Source organism: Panicum hallii, chromosome 5, assembly GCF_002211085.1.
Source record: "Panicum hallii strain FIL2 chromosome 5, PHallii_v3.1, whole genome shotgun sequence".
NCBI lineage: Eukaryota > Viridiplantae > Streptophyta > Magnoliopsida > Poales > Poaceae > Panicum > Panicum hallii.
The window spans coordinates 7227253-7244368 of record NC_038046.1 but is presented as its reverse complement, the minus strand read 5'-3'; the positions used below and the strand labels follow the sequence as shown (position 1 = coordinate 7244368).

The 17116-nt window shown below is 45.9% G+C and overlaps 3 protein-coding genes across 3 annotated transcripts; 1 reads left to right on the top strand and 2 right to left on the bottom strand.

Annotated features, from left to right (window-relative positions):
* Positions 1-607: 607 nt before the first annotated feature.
* LOC112894241 (stomatal closure-related actin-binding protein 1-like) lies at positions 608-6846 on the bottom strand. Its single transcript, XM_025961882.1, has 13 exons — positions 6399-6846; positions 5414-5705; positions 4588-4716; positions 3982-4074; positions 3496-3636; positions 3292-3360; positions 3031-3114; positions 2763-2940; positions 2439-2555; positions 2059-2117; positions 1618-1752; positions 1167-1316; positions 608-1074 (listed from the first exon to the last, which is right to left on the bottom strand). The coding sequence occupies exons 2-13, from the start codon at positions 5693-5695 to the stop codon at positions 1039-1041; spliced, it is 1473 nt and encodes a 490-aa protein (XP_025817667.1). The 5' UTR covers positions 5696-5705; positions 6399-6846; the 3' UTR covers positions 608-1038.
* A 2272-nt stretch (positions 6847-9118) lies between these two features.
* On the bottom strand, positions 9119-11653 carry LOC112895393 (DNA-directed RNA polymerases II and IV subunit 5A-like). The gene is made up of 4 exons (XM_025963343.1): positions 11313-11653; positions 10423-10602; positions 10183-10296; positions 9119-9525 (listed from the first exon to the last, which is right to left on the bottom strand). The coding sequence occupies exons 1-4, from the start codon at positions 11523-11525 to the stop codon at positions 9400-9402; spliced, it is 633 nt and encodes a 210-aa protein (XP_025819128.1). The 5' UTR covers positions 11526-11653; the 3' UTR covers positions 9119-9399.
* A 1729-nt stretch (positions 11654-13382) lies between these two features.
* Positions 13383-16484, top strand: LOC112892253 (tubulin beta-4 chain). Its single transcript, XM_025959393.1, has 4 exons — positions 13383-13538; positions 14514-14914; positions 15408-15677; positions 15802-16484. The coding sequence occupies exons 2-4, from the start codon at positions 14521-14523 to the stop codon at positions 16482-16484; spliced, it is 1347 nt and encodes a 448-aa protein (XP_025815178.1). The 5' UTR covers positions 13383-13538; positions 14514-14520.
* The last annotated feature ends 632 nt before the right edge of the window (positions 16485-17116 follow it).

Genomic DNA, 17116 nt, shown 5'->3' with positions numbered 1-17116 from the left:
TTTCATCAAGTTTTCGCATCACCCAGCGATGCTAGCTTTGTTTATCAAGTTTATGAATTTGTGTTGTTTACGTTTGGTTTGTGTCCGTGAGCGCTAAGTCAAATCTCGTTCAAAACTGCGTGTCAGATACAGAGTTTCGGACGAATTTCACGAGCGTGTACGGCTACTTCATCATGGAAAAGCAAATCTTATCTGGTCGTCCGTCCAATGAACAAGTAGGGGGCATTAACGGCCGGGAGACACCAGTCATGTACTCATGTGACGATGCGGTCCAGGTCAGTACTCAGTACCAGCAGCAGATGGACTCGCTGACAAAAAGGCTCCGTGCTTAGCTTTGGACCGAAGATAACGTCTTCAATTGCGTCGCATGCATGTGACTATTCTTCCCAGAATACGAAATAGTATATTGTAATGCTCGTCAGAGTATTTTACACGGCACTTTTTTTTGGAGAATATGCACACAAGGGCGTCCAGCGTTCGGCACGTTTCAGTTTAGATGAGGTGTGTGATTAGCACTGATTACTCCCTTTCCTCATGCAGTATTCAGACTTTCAGAGTCGTATTCATGCTTTCAGACTTTCCTCATGCCACATCATGCTTCACCTGATAATCAACAGATAGAACTCTGAATCAGGTTGCACTACACCAAGGTGTCCACACATCACAAATCCCGCTAAATACCACCTGAATATCATCAATCATATGACTTCAGGGAGACCAGCTGTCTGTACATACTTCTTGGCAACTCAGTAAGGGAAGTCTCCCAGAGAGACTAACGACCAAGCCTTTTCCGTTCAGTATTACAGACGTAACGCACAAGAACAGTAATCGATTTGTACATCCTGTTTCAAGAACGTGGCTAGTGCTGCTGGCAGGCAAACAAAAACAATGCCTCCATAAAACATATGAAAAGGGGATAGCCTCACGCAGTGTACCTCCTCTCTACTCTCACAAGCACCATTAGACAAGCACCCAATCAGCCAATCCACACCCTAATTATGTACCGTGTCGCTGTCAAAAACATGCATGATCACTTCATCAGGTGCCTTGATCGCCTGGGCCAGTGAGAGCGACCTGCAGAGCCATCAAAAGGCGTAAACCATGTTGTTTTCTGAATATCATTCGCACAGTAACACAAAACCTGATTTTTTTATAAAAAAACATACATTGCAATTTGAAGCAAATTTGCGAGCAATAATAATTGCAGCATTCCTGTCCCTGTCTGTTTCAAAAGCTAGAGTATAGGACAAGCCTTTCCTAGCTTGCCAAAAAACCGCCCTAGCTGCAGCATTACCGCCACCACGGCTCCCACATAACTGTAAACGGAACAAGAAAAAAAATTATCAGAAAATTAATCAAAAAATAATCTTGAATTTTAAGGCTTGGACTACAACATAAAAAGTTCTGTCAAAGAATGAACAGCATTTGACACTCAAATCACACAGTCAATGAAGTAAGCGCACATAACACATGCAACAATAATGAGTGCATGAGACCAATATTCTTTTAAACATGTCTACTGCTACAACCACAGAATAGGCAATATGTCAAGCAAGCGCATCTAAGTTAAGCCCTAGAGAGCACTTTGGTTACACGTATACTGTGATCAGACTTTACCTTCATCGTAGTAGAATACGACTCTCTTGCTTTTGTAGACCATCCTTTTCGGAGTTTTATTCTCAGCTTTCCAATGTGAAATACATGGACAGAATGTGACGAGTAATCCTTCCCGTTCATTTGGGTGACTACCACCTGTAATGCAGCGCAGGTGCAAATCTTAGTTCAAAAAGTAAAAGCTCAAACATTGCTTTTCTACCCGCAAATACTCATGCCAAAATACAGTCAAATTCAGTGTGACTTCAACTGATTCAAAAATGAAGGGCCTGATCACATGTGGGGGGACTTGATGAGTTCATCTTCGGAGGCTCAAATCCCCCCACATCTGAGCAGGCCCTAAATAAGTTCAACATAGTGCTCATTGGTTTCAGTAACTCATAGAAGGTGGTTTTCCAAAAAGTATCAAAGAAACTGTATCATTTAGGCAAGATGAAATCATACATTGAACTCAATATCCGTCCTTTTCATTAGTGAGTCCACATAACGTTCAAGTCCTGCAGCTGTTCGAAGCACAAGTAGTCAGCTATCTAAGAGAACTTCAGAAGCTTGTTATAAAATATGACAAGACAAATCATACAATGCTTGTATTATCTGATATATGATAACTGTCATATCAAGCTCTAATTTAACAGTAGGAAGTGAGATAAAGACACAAAAATAGTAGGAATGTACAAACAAGGAAAGTTAAAATAGTGAGTGTCAGAGATAACTGAATATCAGTATTTTCTGGAAGACATATTTAGGATTGCCATTGAAATTTGTTTACAAAATAGATCGGGAAATGAATTAAATCTGTTAAAAGACCTTGGGAGAGGACTAACCATTCTCTATAGGACCATCTGTCTGAACTATAGTTTTATCTGTATTCAAAACTATCTCTGCTTGCAATAATTGACCAACGTCAAACGGTTCCGGAGCATATGTAAATTTTGTTGCTCCTGCAGGAAGAGTTCAAAAAATCTTACCATATATATATATGAACAAAGTAGAATGGGATCAATTTACAAATTTTAGCAATGGACTGCATGAGATGCCAAAGAAAAAACCAACAGAATGATAGTAATTATAAATATTATAATCAAATGAGACTGTTTCTATGAATGGCTTAGTCCTATTAATTTGTGTGCACTTTATTGATAACATACCAGATATGACCTCTCTGGTGCCTCCAGAAATTACACGGTACCACTGAATTGGACAATTTGCGATGTTTGGAGCACCATCAACTCGAGGGATAATACAAAGCTGTGATCCAAGGGTATCAGAACCTTCAAGCTCAAAGAGGTCAGAACTATCCTCCTCCAGCCTCTTGATCATGGCAAGCTATAAAATAGAAAGTGATGGATGATGGCTCAACATTACAAACATTAGAAGACCCTATGAGCTCTGCATTATATATCTGACAGGAAATACCTCTTTCTTTAGCTGATTGCAAAGCTGAGTTTTCTCTGAGATGAGGGTCCGCAGTGCCTTAAGTTCAAACTCCATGTCCATGACCTGTGATTGTTTTTATGGCCATTAGTAATAAGTACATAGTGTAAAAATATTATGAGAAGATGGTCTGTTTTTTTACTAGCTACCTCAAACAAACTGCAGAGAATATATAGCAGATAGATTGAGACTTAGATACAAGATATCAAAAGAAAAGCAGGATAACCAATGATGTGAACAAACCTTGCTTGGCTGGTGTAGCATTTTTATTCTCCTAGCCTCTCGGACCTCTTTCCTAAGTTCCTCTATCTCCTGATTATTAGGGGGTGCACAGATCAATATACAAAATAAACATGGGCTAATGGCAACTTGCAACGACCAAAGAAGAAAGAACAAACTATACACTAGTCACAAGTCAAAGGAACATTCATTGTGATGATGCAGTACCTCCTTCTCCCTGCTACTTGAAGCAGAATCATGCACCTGCAATGCTTTCTCAACCTTTTCTATTGCAGATCTAGCCTTTTCAATTTCAGCAAGCGCAAGAGCCCTTTCCTCTTCAGCCACTTTACGCGCATCTTCAGTAGCCTAAAATAAATGTGAAAGTCTGGTAAATATTACTGTTCAACTACGCTAGTCTGCTAAGTCTCCAAAAAAAGGAAGCCCCTAGGTTGCTAGTGGTGATTAACACAATCAAAAGAGCTCACAAGAAGTTTTCAAATAATGAGAAACTGATACTTTGTTTTTTCCCACAAAAAAAAAACATTCCACTTGAAACATGCATATGAACCATTTTGCCATACCTATACCGTAACATACTGACAAAAAGGAAGCAATGTTCTTTGAGGCCTCACCTTTGATTTTCATGTTGATTTGCCATATTTTAAGAAGGCAGCAAAAACTACTTGGATACTAATACAAAATGTGACAGACCTGCTTAAGGAAGTTAGCCAACTTTTTTACTTCAGCCTTCTCATAAATTAACTCCCCTTCTCGTTGTGTCAGCTGGACAGCTAGTGCCTCCACCTGAAAGCATATAACTTCATAATCACTTTTTTTCCAACTAAAGACAGCATAGAGGGGGGGAAATGTTTACAATCTCAATATGGGCAGGGCACTGGGGGCAGGCATAACAAAAGTAAATTAGAAATGAAAAAGGAATGGGAAGTGCGAACATAGTCCTCATCTACTATTCAGAAAGAAAAAATAGAGATATATAACCATAGTTGTTCCTCATCTACAATTCAGAAAGAAAAATAGAGAGATATGTCAGAAGTCAGAACAGAAAGTAAAATCTAGCATCATTCTTCCTGGAAATATTACTAAATTGCGTGGGTGAAATGAAATGAGCGGCTACTTATTTGAATAGCTTCTAAGATCATTGCCTTTATCTGGAACACTAACCTCACGAAAAAGGATACTTACAAAAATAAAAAAAAGGTCCACTTTGATCAAGAAATGAATCTACAAGAAGCTTATAACAGGAGACAGATATTGACAAGTCAACAAATTTCAAATTTGTAAGAGAAAGAGGTTAACCAGCGATATAGCTTCCTCAGCATCATCTCTATTTCGACCAGCCACACGGCCTTTCAGTGTGTCTAAAACATCTCTGAGCTTCTTCAGAAGAACCTGCCTGTCTAATGAAGCTGCTTCTCTCCGCTTAGCCTGAAGCATGAGGCAGTAACTTTTAGAATGGAACTCCATTTTTCAACAGAAGTAGCATAGCACTAGAACCTGAATATTCATAACAAACTTCTAGATTATTGACTATCAAGTAAGATGTGGAACATCACTGCAGCCCATAGAGTTTTGCATTTAATGTCCCATGTGTTTATCCATCTCCTTCTAAACAATATGCCATTGCAGAAACTTCAACATTTTCAGGAAAGAAAGGCAAACTGGCAAGTAACTTCAACATTTTCAGGAAAGAAAGGCAAACTGGCAAGTACTTCAGAAGGTCGTCTAAACTTATAAGAAAAAATTGAGAAGAAGTAATGAATTTGAGGTATGGAGGAAGCCACAGATACAATTAATATGAGACAAACAAATTTGAGCTCTGGAGCAAGCCACAGATACAATTAATGTGAGAATGAGCACCATCTTAATATGATTATTTTGGCAGATAACTTGAACATAATTCAAATCTTTATCATGTTTTTATTTCACTAGATATCAATGTTATATCCGTATCCAGTTGCACCTGCATCATTTGCAGGAGAGGTTATTGAGCAGAATTTCCATCTGACAGTTGGTGTCTAGGGTGAACAATATAGTTGCTAATAACAACATCTTTCATCTTTGTGTTAGGATTCGCTATAAGATACATTAACATAAGTAAGTAGCAGCAAACTGAGCAAAATACCTCTTCAGACAGCTTGGTAGCACCAGACAAACCCTTCTCAAACTTCTCTTTGAGATCACGCACTGAAAGGCGCTTGTGCTGCTCTAGCAGCTGCGCTGTTTCCTTTGCAACAATCTCCTTGAGAGGTACAGCCTCATGTGCCTCCTCTGGATCAATGATTTGGTTGTTTGGTCCAATCCTGTAGTCCGGGAAATGGCCCTTGGGGAAGTTGACATCAGAGGAGACAAGATCAAGTGCCTCCTTCTGCACGCCGTCTCCAGAGTCATGGATGACCCTTGTCATGTGTGGTACTCTGATCACAAATTGAACACAAACATTTATCCTCAGTACTTCAAAAACTTGCAAAGCATAGCATATCAGAGAGGTATTAGGTGTTGACAGATTTGTCATGTGTTCAATTCTACGTTATCTGTGGCTACATTTAACAAGGCACAGTAAAGTTGATGTAGATTTCAAGCTTGAAGCAATTCGAGTTCGCTTTTCTTATCTCAATAGTTCACATTCCAGAAATACATCGGAACAGTTAGATCAGGAGGTCGTTTCAATTCCCTATCTCACAAAAACTTACTAAATCGACGTCCTAGGGACAGGAGTGAACTTTACAATTGGAAGCACTAAGGCTACATTAAATTTTAGAAGATAAAGCCACGACCTTTAGACTATAAAATAGCTGCTATCGAGTACAAAAACAACTAAAATTGGTTAGAGCAAGGCAAAAGCTGGACTCGATTGCGGTTTCTATTCTTATTTTTTGGAAGAGAAAAAACAGCACCGGCACGTTGGCTAGATTCATCTTTGATGCCGAACAACCTGATGGATTATCAGGGCAAGGCACGTAAATCCAGCTAAGCGAACTAAGACAAAGGGAAGGAAATTGGATTTGATTGCTCACAGCCATAGAAAGAAAAAAAAAAGGACGCCCAGAACAACACCAACTTTTAGAACAAGCGAATCCACCCAATTGAAGCAAGCCATGACTACTCACCAGCAAAATAACCTACCAACCCGATCCGCACCCGGTTGAATCTTCGCTCAAGTCCACCAGAGCCCAGTGGAGTAACGACCGCGGAGGATCCGCCACGGAGAGAACGAGGCGCCGGCGGCGTCGGGCGCTGGGAGCTTCTAGGCTGTGCACCCCCTCCTCGAGCACGCAACTGCAGTTCCGGATGCGAGGAAACGAATTTCTTTTCCTCCAAACTTCCCAGGGTTTTAACGCCCCGCGGCTTTTGAAAAAGCGTGGCTTTAATAATCGGGAGCTGTTGCTTTCGATCTCGCGGACGGATTCCTTTTGACGAGTGGGTTCGAATGCTTGATGCGCCACGGAGGAGACGGCGGCGACGGGGCGGGGCAGAGGGCAAGCAAGCGAAGGGAAAGGAAGGGAAGGGGAACGAAGGCTACGGATGCTGCAGCTGTACTGCTGCGGCGGCGACTAGCGATTAGCGACAGGGTTTCGTTTAGGATTTGTGCGAGCAGGACGGTCACTGAGACGTGGGCCCTCCTTTTAAAATGGCCTTGGGTTGGGTGACTGCCACTGCCAGGTGCCTGGCCTTGCTGACCGGCCGGGGATTTTCTATGTGAGCGTCACGGGATTGGCAACATAAATGTATCCGAGTTCGAATCCCTCGTGCAGTTCGAGATGTGCTGCCTCCTGTCCGTCCAACTGAACAATCAGCGCCAGGATTAAAAATTTGCTAGTACTACTAGTATTACATTATGCTACAGTACTTATTACGTATCAAATGACTTTGTTTTGCTTGTATTGCAGCCTGCATTTACCTAGGCGTATATGTACTTGAGTGCTATACGAGGTGACCACCTGAGTGCACTACTGCTGCCGAGATGCGGCCAGAGAGAAGAGACCAGCAGCGGCGTCTTGCGCGCGGCCGACCGCGGCAGTGCGACACGGCACACGGAAGCGCGGAACGGCCCGTGACAGCTACCCAAAACGTCCAACGAACCCTTTGACCCGGAATCGAACACGCAAGCGAGGGGGCAGGCAGCGGCGCCTACGTACGTGGGCGGCGGTCGGTGCCTCGCCGGTGGCCTCCGTCGTGCCACACGTTTGGTCTGCAGAATTTTTCACCCGGCTAGCCGTCCAGCCGCCGCTGGACGTATTTTTTTTTCTCTGAATCAGTGAATGCTCCTCCACTGGCGTCACCCGGAGAATCAATCATGGAGCAAGACTGCAAGAGGAGGGCCGAGCTGCATGCCCGTAACGCGAGAACGGGCGCGCGTGCATGCCTCGCCTAATGGGGTCCGGCGAGGCCGCCGGTGTCCGCGATGAGCCGTCACGACAGGGACAGTGTCGTGGAAGGAGAGCGGATGGCTAGCGCTCCGGTTCGGTTCAGCTACAGCTCCGCCAAAGATGGGGACTTCTTTTGATCTGGTGTTCGGCACAAACAAGAGGACTGGCATGGTGTAGTTGCATGACCTCTCAGTCGTTTGCTACCATTTATTTTATTTTATCGGCAAAAGACGAACGCGTAATGAATGATTGCGCCCACTCGTTTTGGAAGAGAGAGAGGATTAGCACGAACTCAAAGCACCGGTGGTTCGCTGTCTCGCTTTGCATTTTTTTTCTTTTTCTGGAACGTACCCGCTTCGCGAATCATTTCGCGGTTTCCTTTGCCCCCCTGGGTGCATCATCCTGACTTGTTTTTATGCCTGCATATTCTATCCCCGGCTGGGCTCTCTCAAGTCCCAACCGGGACGTTGCGACTCCGTGTTCGTGGCTCCGTCCTCATCTTTCTTTATGCTAGTACTGTTTCGCCCTGCATTTTCTCTCTCGTTCCTCTGCTCGTGTTGTTTGGTTGGTGGAAGGCTGGAAGGTGGTGCTAACGATGCCACCTACTGCTACTAAAACGTAGCCGCATCTTTATTAGGCGTCGCTGCAAGGCTGCAATTGCCAGTGCAGACTTAACGCGCGGTGCCCTGACGGAGTAGGTTCGTGTACTCAGTCAGTACTCTTCAAGTTGTTGGCTGCCGATGCCTAACACTGGTCCCTCCCTGTGCGTTGTGCTGCGGCCGTGGTCACGTCTCCGCGGTCGACGGCTCTACCAGAGTTCACTTGCCTGCTCGCATGTTTGGATCGGACGAGCGGTGCCCACTGCCAATACTCCAATAGCGCAATACGCATATGGCAACGCGTTGCAGTGCATGGGTCCTAAGCGTCCCTCGAAACACAAAATTTTCACCGCCGACCATGTCTGCGTGTTTCGCAAGCGTCCCTCAAACTCTTCACAGAGATTTTTTTTTTTGTGAAAGAAGGTCACAGAGATTTCGGCGAGGGCTGTATAGGTCCTGGGGCCTCCGACTAAAGCCGAAGGCCCACTCTAAGACAGGCCAGCCCAGCCCAAGGCCTGACAAATCTGAGATCTTTCTATTTCTCCCATGGTAGAGTGGTAGTCTGGTACTCCCAAAGATTCATCACAAGTTCTTGTTTCTTTTAGAGCCGGGGTTTTTTTTTCTTTTTTGAAAAGTCAACCGGCAAGAATTTACCGGCATGTATTGATAGAGAAGGACTTTTAGAGCTAGTGTCAAACCAGGGATTTGATTCCCGCTGGGCAGGAGGTCCAGCCACATCTGCTGATCATCCAAAGTTCCAAACTATTGCTCGGTTCTCATTCATCACAAGCATCTCATCAAAACAAAAGAAGAAGACGACTCGTTAACAGTGCTCGACGCCCAAGAGTCATCCACGAGCAATTTCAGGAGCTTCAATCACTCCGAAAACAAGCTTCTATTATTATGCAGTGTTTATACAGTTCATCAAAAAAGTGTACAGCGTGAGGATTCATCTGAGTTCCATGTACTCGGCTTATTCAAATTCACTCAAACAGCATCCACTGTCTCGTTGACAGTGTCTGCTACAAAGCGATACTGATTTCTCCAAGCACATGGCTATATGTGTGTAACTTCAAAATTTACCATATCTATGGTTCTCTTCTTCAGTTTTTCACTTGTGTTCTGATTTTTGCGACGTTGTCTCATACGACGTAGCGGTACGTGACGTATCTGCCGGCCGTCTCACTGGGTCTGATGATCTTCACCACCTGACCTCGTCTGAGGCCATAGTACCTTGCAATGGGATCCGTAATCTGTATTCTTGGAAGCTGTTTGGTCGTGAGAGGTTATACACTTGAAAGCATTTTCATATTTACTAGCAACATACATACTGAAATATGCTGAGGATATAAAAAAACTGAGCCTTTTTGTGGGTTAATCTGGCAAGATAGCAACAATACTGAAGTACTGAACAATGCAAGAAGCCATCGATCAGTTTTCAGTGGTTAATCCGGCACACTTCCAATAGGATAACTGTGGACCAATTCTCTTGGAGCAAACTGCAGAGAATGAGGACATTCTCTGACTGCCAGACCCATCTATATCTGTGACTGATTTTACTGTTTCCTTCTTTTTGGGAAGAACTAGTAATTACTTTCGTATGATGTGATGGACTCCTAAACAATGCTGTTGCATCATAACATAGTGCGTTCCATGCATGCTTATGCCACAGGTGGCCTATGTATGTTTGTCTAATTAGGAAATTTCTACTGTAAATGATTAAGCTACAAACTAGAATTGTGGAAGTAAAAATGATCAAAGAAGGTTGATCAAAAGTGACTACTTAAAATGGCTGGAGCTCTAGAAAGTTAAACTTCATGCTAACCTGATCCTACAACCAATTAGTAAATTAGAAAAGTATAGATATATGATTGGCTCCCCTGGCCCGAAAAGCTAAACTTGCAAGTGTGAATAAGTAGCAATACCTGAGTTTCCTTTAAGGTGTAACGCTCCAATAATGTCTTCTTCTCCTCATTTGTGAGCACCTGATGCTCGGGAACAAGAACATGCTCCTTGATGTTTATAAGCAACTCGGCCTCCTGTTCATTTCTTCAGTTAGCAGATAAAACAGAGCAGAATATCATTGCACAATAGCACGACTGACCAAGCGATGATGCTGGTCCATTGGTCAAAGTGCAGTAGCTTGCTGTTTGTGCAAGACTCACCTGGAAAACTTCCAAGTGGATCTTCGGTTCTAATTCAATGAGAAACGACTTGGCAAAGGGAGTGAGATTCTGCTGAAGAACCACCACAGCTCTGGAGACGTTATCATGTGTCATCATTTCAACGTACTTCTTGATGTGTTTCATCCCCACTTTATCATCGTTGGGGAAGAAAACATATATCTGATTGAACACATAAGAAACAAATTACACAACCAGGAGGAGTACCAAGTTCAACTGTTAACTGTTAATGCTGAACTTTACTATTTAGGATTGATGCTGACAAAATGGCAATATTGCAATCTGAACTATGTTTTCAATGCTATCTGAAACCTATATCGAATTATCCAAGCATTGAAACGCTGACCACATTAAATTGCCGCGGTAGGTTCACACTTCAACAAGCTAGCAGTAGTATTTATGCAGCAGTTGACTGCAGATGCGGGCGTGCGAATTTTGGAATTGGGTCACCATGTTGAATTATGGTGTGAACACACAGAATCTAAACGCTAGTTTGGCATGGTTCGATTCGTGAGCTGAGATCAGGCAGACGATAAGCTCGATCGGTGCTCAGTGATGGGAGACGCCACTTGTGTTCTCTGTTCTTCACGGGAAGCATTTAGCTTGCCGCCGTATCCACACCGCCGATCGCGATCGGGACCTCTCGATTTGATCGATCGTGCAAGAGCAGAGCTACGGATTCAAGAAGAGACGCTCCCATCCAGAGAAAGGGGCATCAAACGCAGAGGGAACTGGATCGAGCAGCTGGCTACAAGCTTCCGTACCGTCTGATCCGATCAAGGGCGGCAGGAAGCAGGGGAGGCAGTTGACCGGCGCGGCGGGCCGCGTTCGGATTGGATCGGGTGCCGACCTGAGCTGAGCTGCTGACTGACCTGGTCGGAGGGGTCGTTCTTCTTGTACTTGTTGATGAGGAGGTCCTCGCGGTGGAAGGACTCGCCGAACTTGCGGAGGAAGTCGCGGCGGCTGGTGGCGAGCTCGTGCTCCCCGACCAGGTACCCGCGGTCGCGCAGCATCTGCATCACCGTCCGCCGGATCCGGTAGAGCCGGCCCATGGTCGCCTCGTCGGTCACCAGCCCCGCCGACATCTCCGCTGCCTCCGCCGGCTCGCTTCCTCTGCTTCGCTTTCTTCCTGGTTCGAGCGAGGCGAGCTGAGCTGAGCGGAAGGTGACGTCGTCCTAGCTCCGCACCAGTGGAGTGGGTATGGGTCGGGGTGCGGGTGGGCCCCGCTTTCCGGATGCGCGCGAGGATGCTAACGTGCCGGATCCACGCATGTGTGGTCGTGCCGTGTGGATGACGTGTGGGGCCACGGCACGGCGGCGGCACGCGGGAAGCAGCTGTGGTCTGTGGGCCGGGTACCAATTCTGAATTTTTCTTCTTCGTTTACAGCTGTGGTGCTTTACAAAATACCACTCTGATTTTCACCAGAAAAGAACAGTGACCAGCGATTGCCCAGTGCCCTGCCCCCATTCTCAATCAAAGCTGCAAGTACGAAAACATAGCGCAAATGGGCCTAACTTTTGAGTTCGATTGGACCCGTTTCCTAGAAGCAGCAACTGGGCCTGGGCAAGCTGCGTACCCCGACCTGCCATCCGAAACTAGCCACTGATCACTGAAGATGACTGATCATCAAGACGACTTCCTGATATGCTCACCAAACACAAAACACAGAAACAAGAGAGATTACGCTCGAATAATCGGACAGACTAGCCGAACGAACGATCCTCCAGTTTTCGTTGGGAAACCATACCCGTTGTCAAACAAGTTGGAAGGATATTTTCGTACACCCGCCGAGCTCAATCATGCCGCATACGGTAGGTACTCCCTCCATCTTAAAAGAAAATACAACTCTCGCTTTTTAAGAAATCAAATAATTTTAAATTTAATCAAATTTATAGAAAAACTAACATTTATATTTTTAAATAAATTTAATATGAAAATATATTACATAATTAATCTAATGATACTTATTTCATAATATAAATATAAATATTATTTTGTATAAATTTAATTAAATTTAAAACTGTTTGAAGGGAGATTTAATTCTTTACTATTGATGGATGGATGGATGTAGTAGGAGCTTGTCCCCAGCTGCTCTCATGTCCAGCGAAGCAACGCCGCAGCTTATCCACTGACCTCACACTTTTTTTTTTTTGCGAGAACACTGACCTCACACCTAAAGCCTCGCTGGCCAAAGATTCTCCAGGACGCCACCCTGTTCCTCCCACAAGTGCCCATGAGACCAACGCCACGGCTTGCACTGAACAAAAATACCGTGCGAAGAAGAACAGAACGGTGTGCTCCCCTGCTCCTGCTCCTGCCAAGATCCAATCTTGAATGAACAGCTCAGAACAGGAAAGCAACAGAGCCACAGACGGCCGCGGCGCACGTGCCCCGCACGCGAGTCCCCGGAAAGGCTGAGGGGTGGTCGCTCACATGCCGCCGGGCCCCTCTGCCGGAGCCGTAGCGCGGACGCGTCGGTCACTGAGTCACTGATGGCTGGACCTCGCACCAACCGGCACCCACCAGTCCACCACCTACCAATGAGCGTACCCCACCATCGCACCCCCGCACATGGGCCAGCCGCTGCCCTGGCCCACCGCTCGCACCGCCGCAACGCCTCCTCTCTTTGACCCTTCTCACCGACTCGTGGGGACCACGTACAGATAAGCCCATCTGTCAGTAGAGGTGGCTGTCCGCGAAGATAAACCCAGCGTAAGCCAGCTTGCGCCGACAGGCGGGGGCCAGCAAGGCGAAATGTTACCCGGGGGCAGTTCGGGAACAGGCTAGGCGGGTCGCGGGCCCGGCTTCTCCGTGGCCCCCGGCGCGGTGGCGATATTTGCAGGGGCAGTTCGGGTAGTTCGCCGCAGGGGGGGAAATTTGAAAATCACTCAAGGGGGGAGAGATCTGCGCCGTGCGTCGCGAGGAGGGCCCGGAACGGCAGGGCGCGGGCCGTCGGATGCCGGCCGCTGCCTCCACCGCCTACGGCTATTTAACCCCGCCCTGCCGACGCCGCACTCGCCCCGGCCCTCCTCTACCTCCCCGTTCTATCTCGCTCCCTCGCCGCCGGTCGCCTCGCCGTTTGGATCACCTCCTACCTCGTAAGGATTTTTGAACTGCCTTCGTGAGCGAGTTTTTGAATTGCGCTGCGTCACTTCTGATTTGTGTTGGCGATTTGGGCCGTCGTTAGCTAGGATTTCTGTCATTTTTTTTGGCGTCGGTTTCGCGATGTAACCGGTAATGCGCTTGGATCTGCTGATTTCCACCGAGGCGTGTCCTGTGCCAGTCCTTGTTTTGATCTGTTTCAACTAAATGATTCGATTAGTTTAGTGAAAGTGCGTACTTGTGTGGATCTCTGGTGTTGGATTTGTCGATTTCCGTGGTATTTCTGCGCCTAATCACTTGATCTCGGGAATGTAACTGTTAGATGTAGAGAGCTTCGTGGATTTGTTATGGTAAGCTAAGCACAAATTTGGGCTATACATTTTCGGACTGAAGCTGGATCTGAAACCGACGTCTCCATTTGAGCGTTTTAGTTTGTGAAATTATAATCACGAGGAGTTCTGGAGTCGTAGATCTGCTATAGATGCTGATGCATTTAGTACTTAGTAGGTGATTCCGCGATTGATATGTGTAAGCTGGTTTGCAAACCCCAGATCTGGATGTTCTCTATGTGATCCATGTCAGAGTTCAGTGACATTTCGGATTGGAACAGTATGGATTTGTTTCTCTGTATTTCGCAGGACGTTAGATGTTCGTTTACTTCATATGTCGTCGGTTCTTTATTAGCTGAGAACTCACACCTGATGAAATTGCCACCCCTTGCATGTGTTGGGAGCAGCTATCTTTGTTCAACCTGCCCCCACATCCACATGTGTTGGGCAATGTGAGCTTGCTTGCACCCTCATTTATGATCACAAAGTTCTGATTCAGTTTAAATGGCCGGACAAGTGGGCATGCTTGATCTAATCAACTTGAGTAGGGTAGCAACTAGCAAATGTTTTGCTTTGGCACTGTGTTTTAAGTGCTTGCTGCAACATCTGAAATTAATTCCTATGTGCTTTCCTTGTTTATAGGGCGAAGATGAGAGAGATCTTGCACATCCAGGGTGGGCAATGTGGCAACCAGATTGGTGCCAAGTTCTGGGAGGTGGTGTGTGACGAGCATGGCATTGACCCTACCGGGCGGTACACTGGCAACTCTGACCTGCAGTTGGAGCGTGTCAATGTCTACTACAATGAGGCCTCCTGTGGCCGCTTTGTGCCCCGTGCTGTTCTCATGGACCTTGAGCCTGGGACAATGGACAGTGTCCGCACTGGACCCTATGGGCAGATCTTCCGCCCTGACAACTTTGTGTTTGGGCAATCTGGAGCTGGTAACAACTGGGCTAAGGGCCATTACACTGAAGGTGCTGAGCTCATTGACTCTGTTCTGGATGTTGTGAGGAAGGAAGCTGAGAACTGTGACTGCCTGCAAGGTACTTAAGCTTGTTGACAATAACTGATTGCTAATATAGCTGTTAGTTCAGTTTCCGTTGAAGCAATTAGAGTGAGGCTCCTGTGAAAGTATCTCCTACTTTGAATCTTTTACCATGCATATGAGTTTTTGCTATGATGCAACACATCGTATCCAATTCATAGCTGATGCTATACATGGCATGATGATATCTTGTTATTATGAAGCTGCTTTTGCTCTTGAACCTTAGTCATTTGCTTGTCTTAGTTAAAATCCTATATTTCTGCATTGCCCTAAACGACATTGATACGCATTACTGATTGCTTAGTAATTTCGTATTTGAGTATCTATCCTGTGTGCTGTTGACATATTCTTCAATCTATATCAAACAAATGGGATACATAGCAAGCTGTTATATCTGTGTCCTGTATCTTGGTTGGCATTTGTTTTTCTATTGCCCAAGCACCTTTGCCATGTTACAACAAACATCAACACCATCTTTTTTGTGTGTTCAGGATTCCAAGTATGCCACTCCCTTGGTGGTGGTACTGGATCTGGTATGGGTACGCTGCTGATCTCAAAGATCAGAGAGGAGTACCCTGACCGCATGATGCTGACATTCTCAGTTTTCCCCTCACCGAAAGTATCTGACACTGTGGTTGAGCCATACAATGCCACTCTTTCAGTCCACCAATTGGTTGAGAATGCTGATGAGTGCATGGTTCTTGACAATGAGGCCCTCTACGACATTTGCTTCAGGACTCTCAAGCTCACCACACCTAGCTGTAAGGAGCTTGAATCTTTCACAGTTTTATCTGTTCAGTACTGCAGCTGTACACATTCTTGTTCTAGTGTATTGTCTGTGTGATAACTGATAACATATTGTTTTATGTTTTCTAATTTCTGCAGTTGGGGACTTGAACCATTTGATCTCTGCCACCATGAGCGGGGTCACATGCTGCCTTAGGTTCCCTGGTCAGCTTAACTCCGATCTCCGGAAGCTGGCTGTCAACCTGATCCCCTTCCCCCGTCTCCACTTCTTCATGGTTGGCTTCGCCCCGCTGACATCCCGTGGCTCCCAGCAGTACCGTGCCCTCACTGTCCCTGAGCTCACACAGCAGATGTGGGATGCCAAGAACATGATGTGTGCTGCTGACCCTCGCCACGGGCGTTACCTCACCGCCTCAGCCATGTTCCGTGGGAAGATGAGCACCAAGGAGGTCGATGAGCAGATGATCAACGTCCAGAACAAGAACTCATCCTACTTCGTGGAGTGGATCCCCAACAACGTGAAGTCCAGTGTGTGTGACATCCCACCGAGGGGCCTGTCCATGGCATCCACCTTCATTGGCAACTCGACCTCCATCCAGGAGATGTTCCGGAGGGTGAGCGAGCAGTTCACGGCCATGTTCAGGAGGAAGGCTTTCTTGCACTGGTACACAGGCGAGGGCATGGATGAGATGGAGTTCACTGAGGCTGAGAGCAACATGAATGACCTCGTGTCGGAGTATCAGCAGTACCAGGATGCGACCGCTGATGAGGAGGGTGAGTATGAGGATGAGGAGGAGGAGATGCACCCGGACGACATGTGAGACCTGAGACCCATGAGGCTTGGTGGTTCTCTACCCTTCTAGGGCAGGCAGATTTCGATGGGTTGTGTTCCTTCCGTTGTTGCCATGTTATTACTGCTAGCGTACCATCCTCCGTCGCAGTTGATGCTTGTATTTTCCTTGTGCTATGGAATCTTGCTTTTGGTACTGTATCACTTATGCTGCTAGTATGCTCTGCGTTTGAGGTTTCTGGTAAATTTGAGCCTTTCGTGTTGATACTTCTATGCAGTGAGGTTTATGTTCTATAATGACCTGACTGCTTTCTAGAATTACTTGTTCGGTTTGATGGGGTTTGCATAGGACCGGAGGGAACTAAAAGGTGATTAAACCCCTTACAAGCTTTGAAAGGTAAAGCAACGGACAGTTTCATGATAAGTTACCACTATCCCTTTTTCATCTCGATTCAACATGTCTCGAATTTCCTTGAGGGGAGACTAACCTGCTGATAAGGTGAAGCAACGGTACAGTTATATGATAAGCCACCCCTGCCGCTTTTCCATCTCGATTCTTCGTTGTCTTCCAAACCCCTCGTTTGTAATTTTAATTTCCTTGACACAAAGGTGGTCTGCCTGGTTAGTCCTTGCTCCTTTCGTCCCTGGCATCCACTTTGCCAG

Excerpts from the sequence above, each read along its gene's own strand:
- LOC112892253 (XM_025959393.1), top strand. The coding sequence starts at position 14,521 with ATGAGAGAGATCTTGCACATCCAGGGTGGGCAATGTGGCAACCAGATT. Across the intron at positions 14,915-15,407 it reads GAACTGTGACTGCCTGCAAG|GATTCCAAGTATGCCACTCC; the intron begins GTACTTAAGCTT and ends TTGTGTGTTCAG. Across the intron at positions 15,678-15,801 it reads CAAGCTCACCACACCTAGCT|TTGGGGACTTGAACCATTTG; the intron begins GTAAGGAGCTTG and ends TAATTTCTGCAG.
- LOC112895393 (XM_025963343.1), bottom strand. The coding sequence starts at position 11,525 with ATGTCGGCGGGGCTGGTGACCGACGAGGCGACCATGGGCCGGCTCTAC. Across the intron at positions 10,603-11,312 it reads AGAACGACCCCTCCGACCAG|ATATATGTTTTCTTCCCCAA; the intron begins GTCAGTCAGCAG and ends GTGTTCAATCAG. Across the intron at positions 9,526-10,182 it reads ACACCTTAAAGGAAACTCAG|CTTCCAAGAATACAGATTAC; the intron begins GTATTGCTACTT and ends ACGACCAAACAG.
- LOC112894241 (XM_025961882.1), bottom strand. The coding sequence starts at position 5,695 with ATGACAAGGGTCATCCATGACTCTGGAGACGGCGTGCAGAAGGAGGCA. Across the intron at positions 3,637-3,981 it reads TGGCTAACTTCCTTAAGCAG|GCTACTGAAGATGCGCGTAA; the intron begins GTCTGTCACATT and ends CATTTATTTTAG. Across the intron at positions 1,075-1,166 it reads AATTTGCTTCAAATTGCAAT|GTCGCTCTCACTGGCCCAGG; the intron begins GTATGTTTTTTT and ends ATGGCTCTGCAG.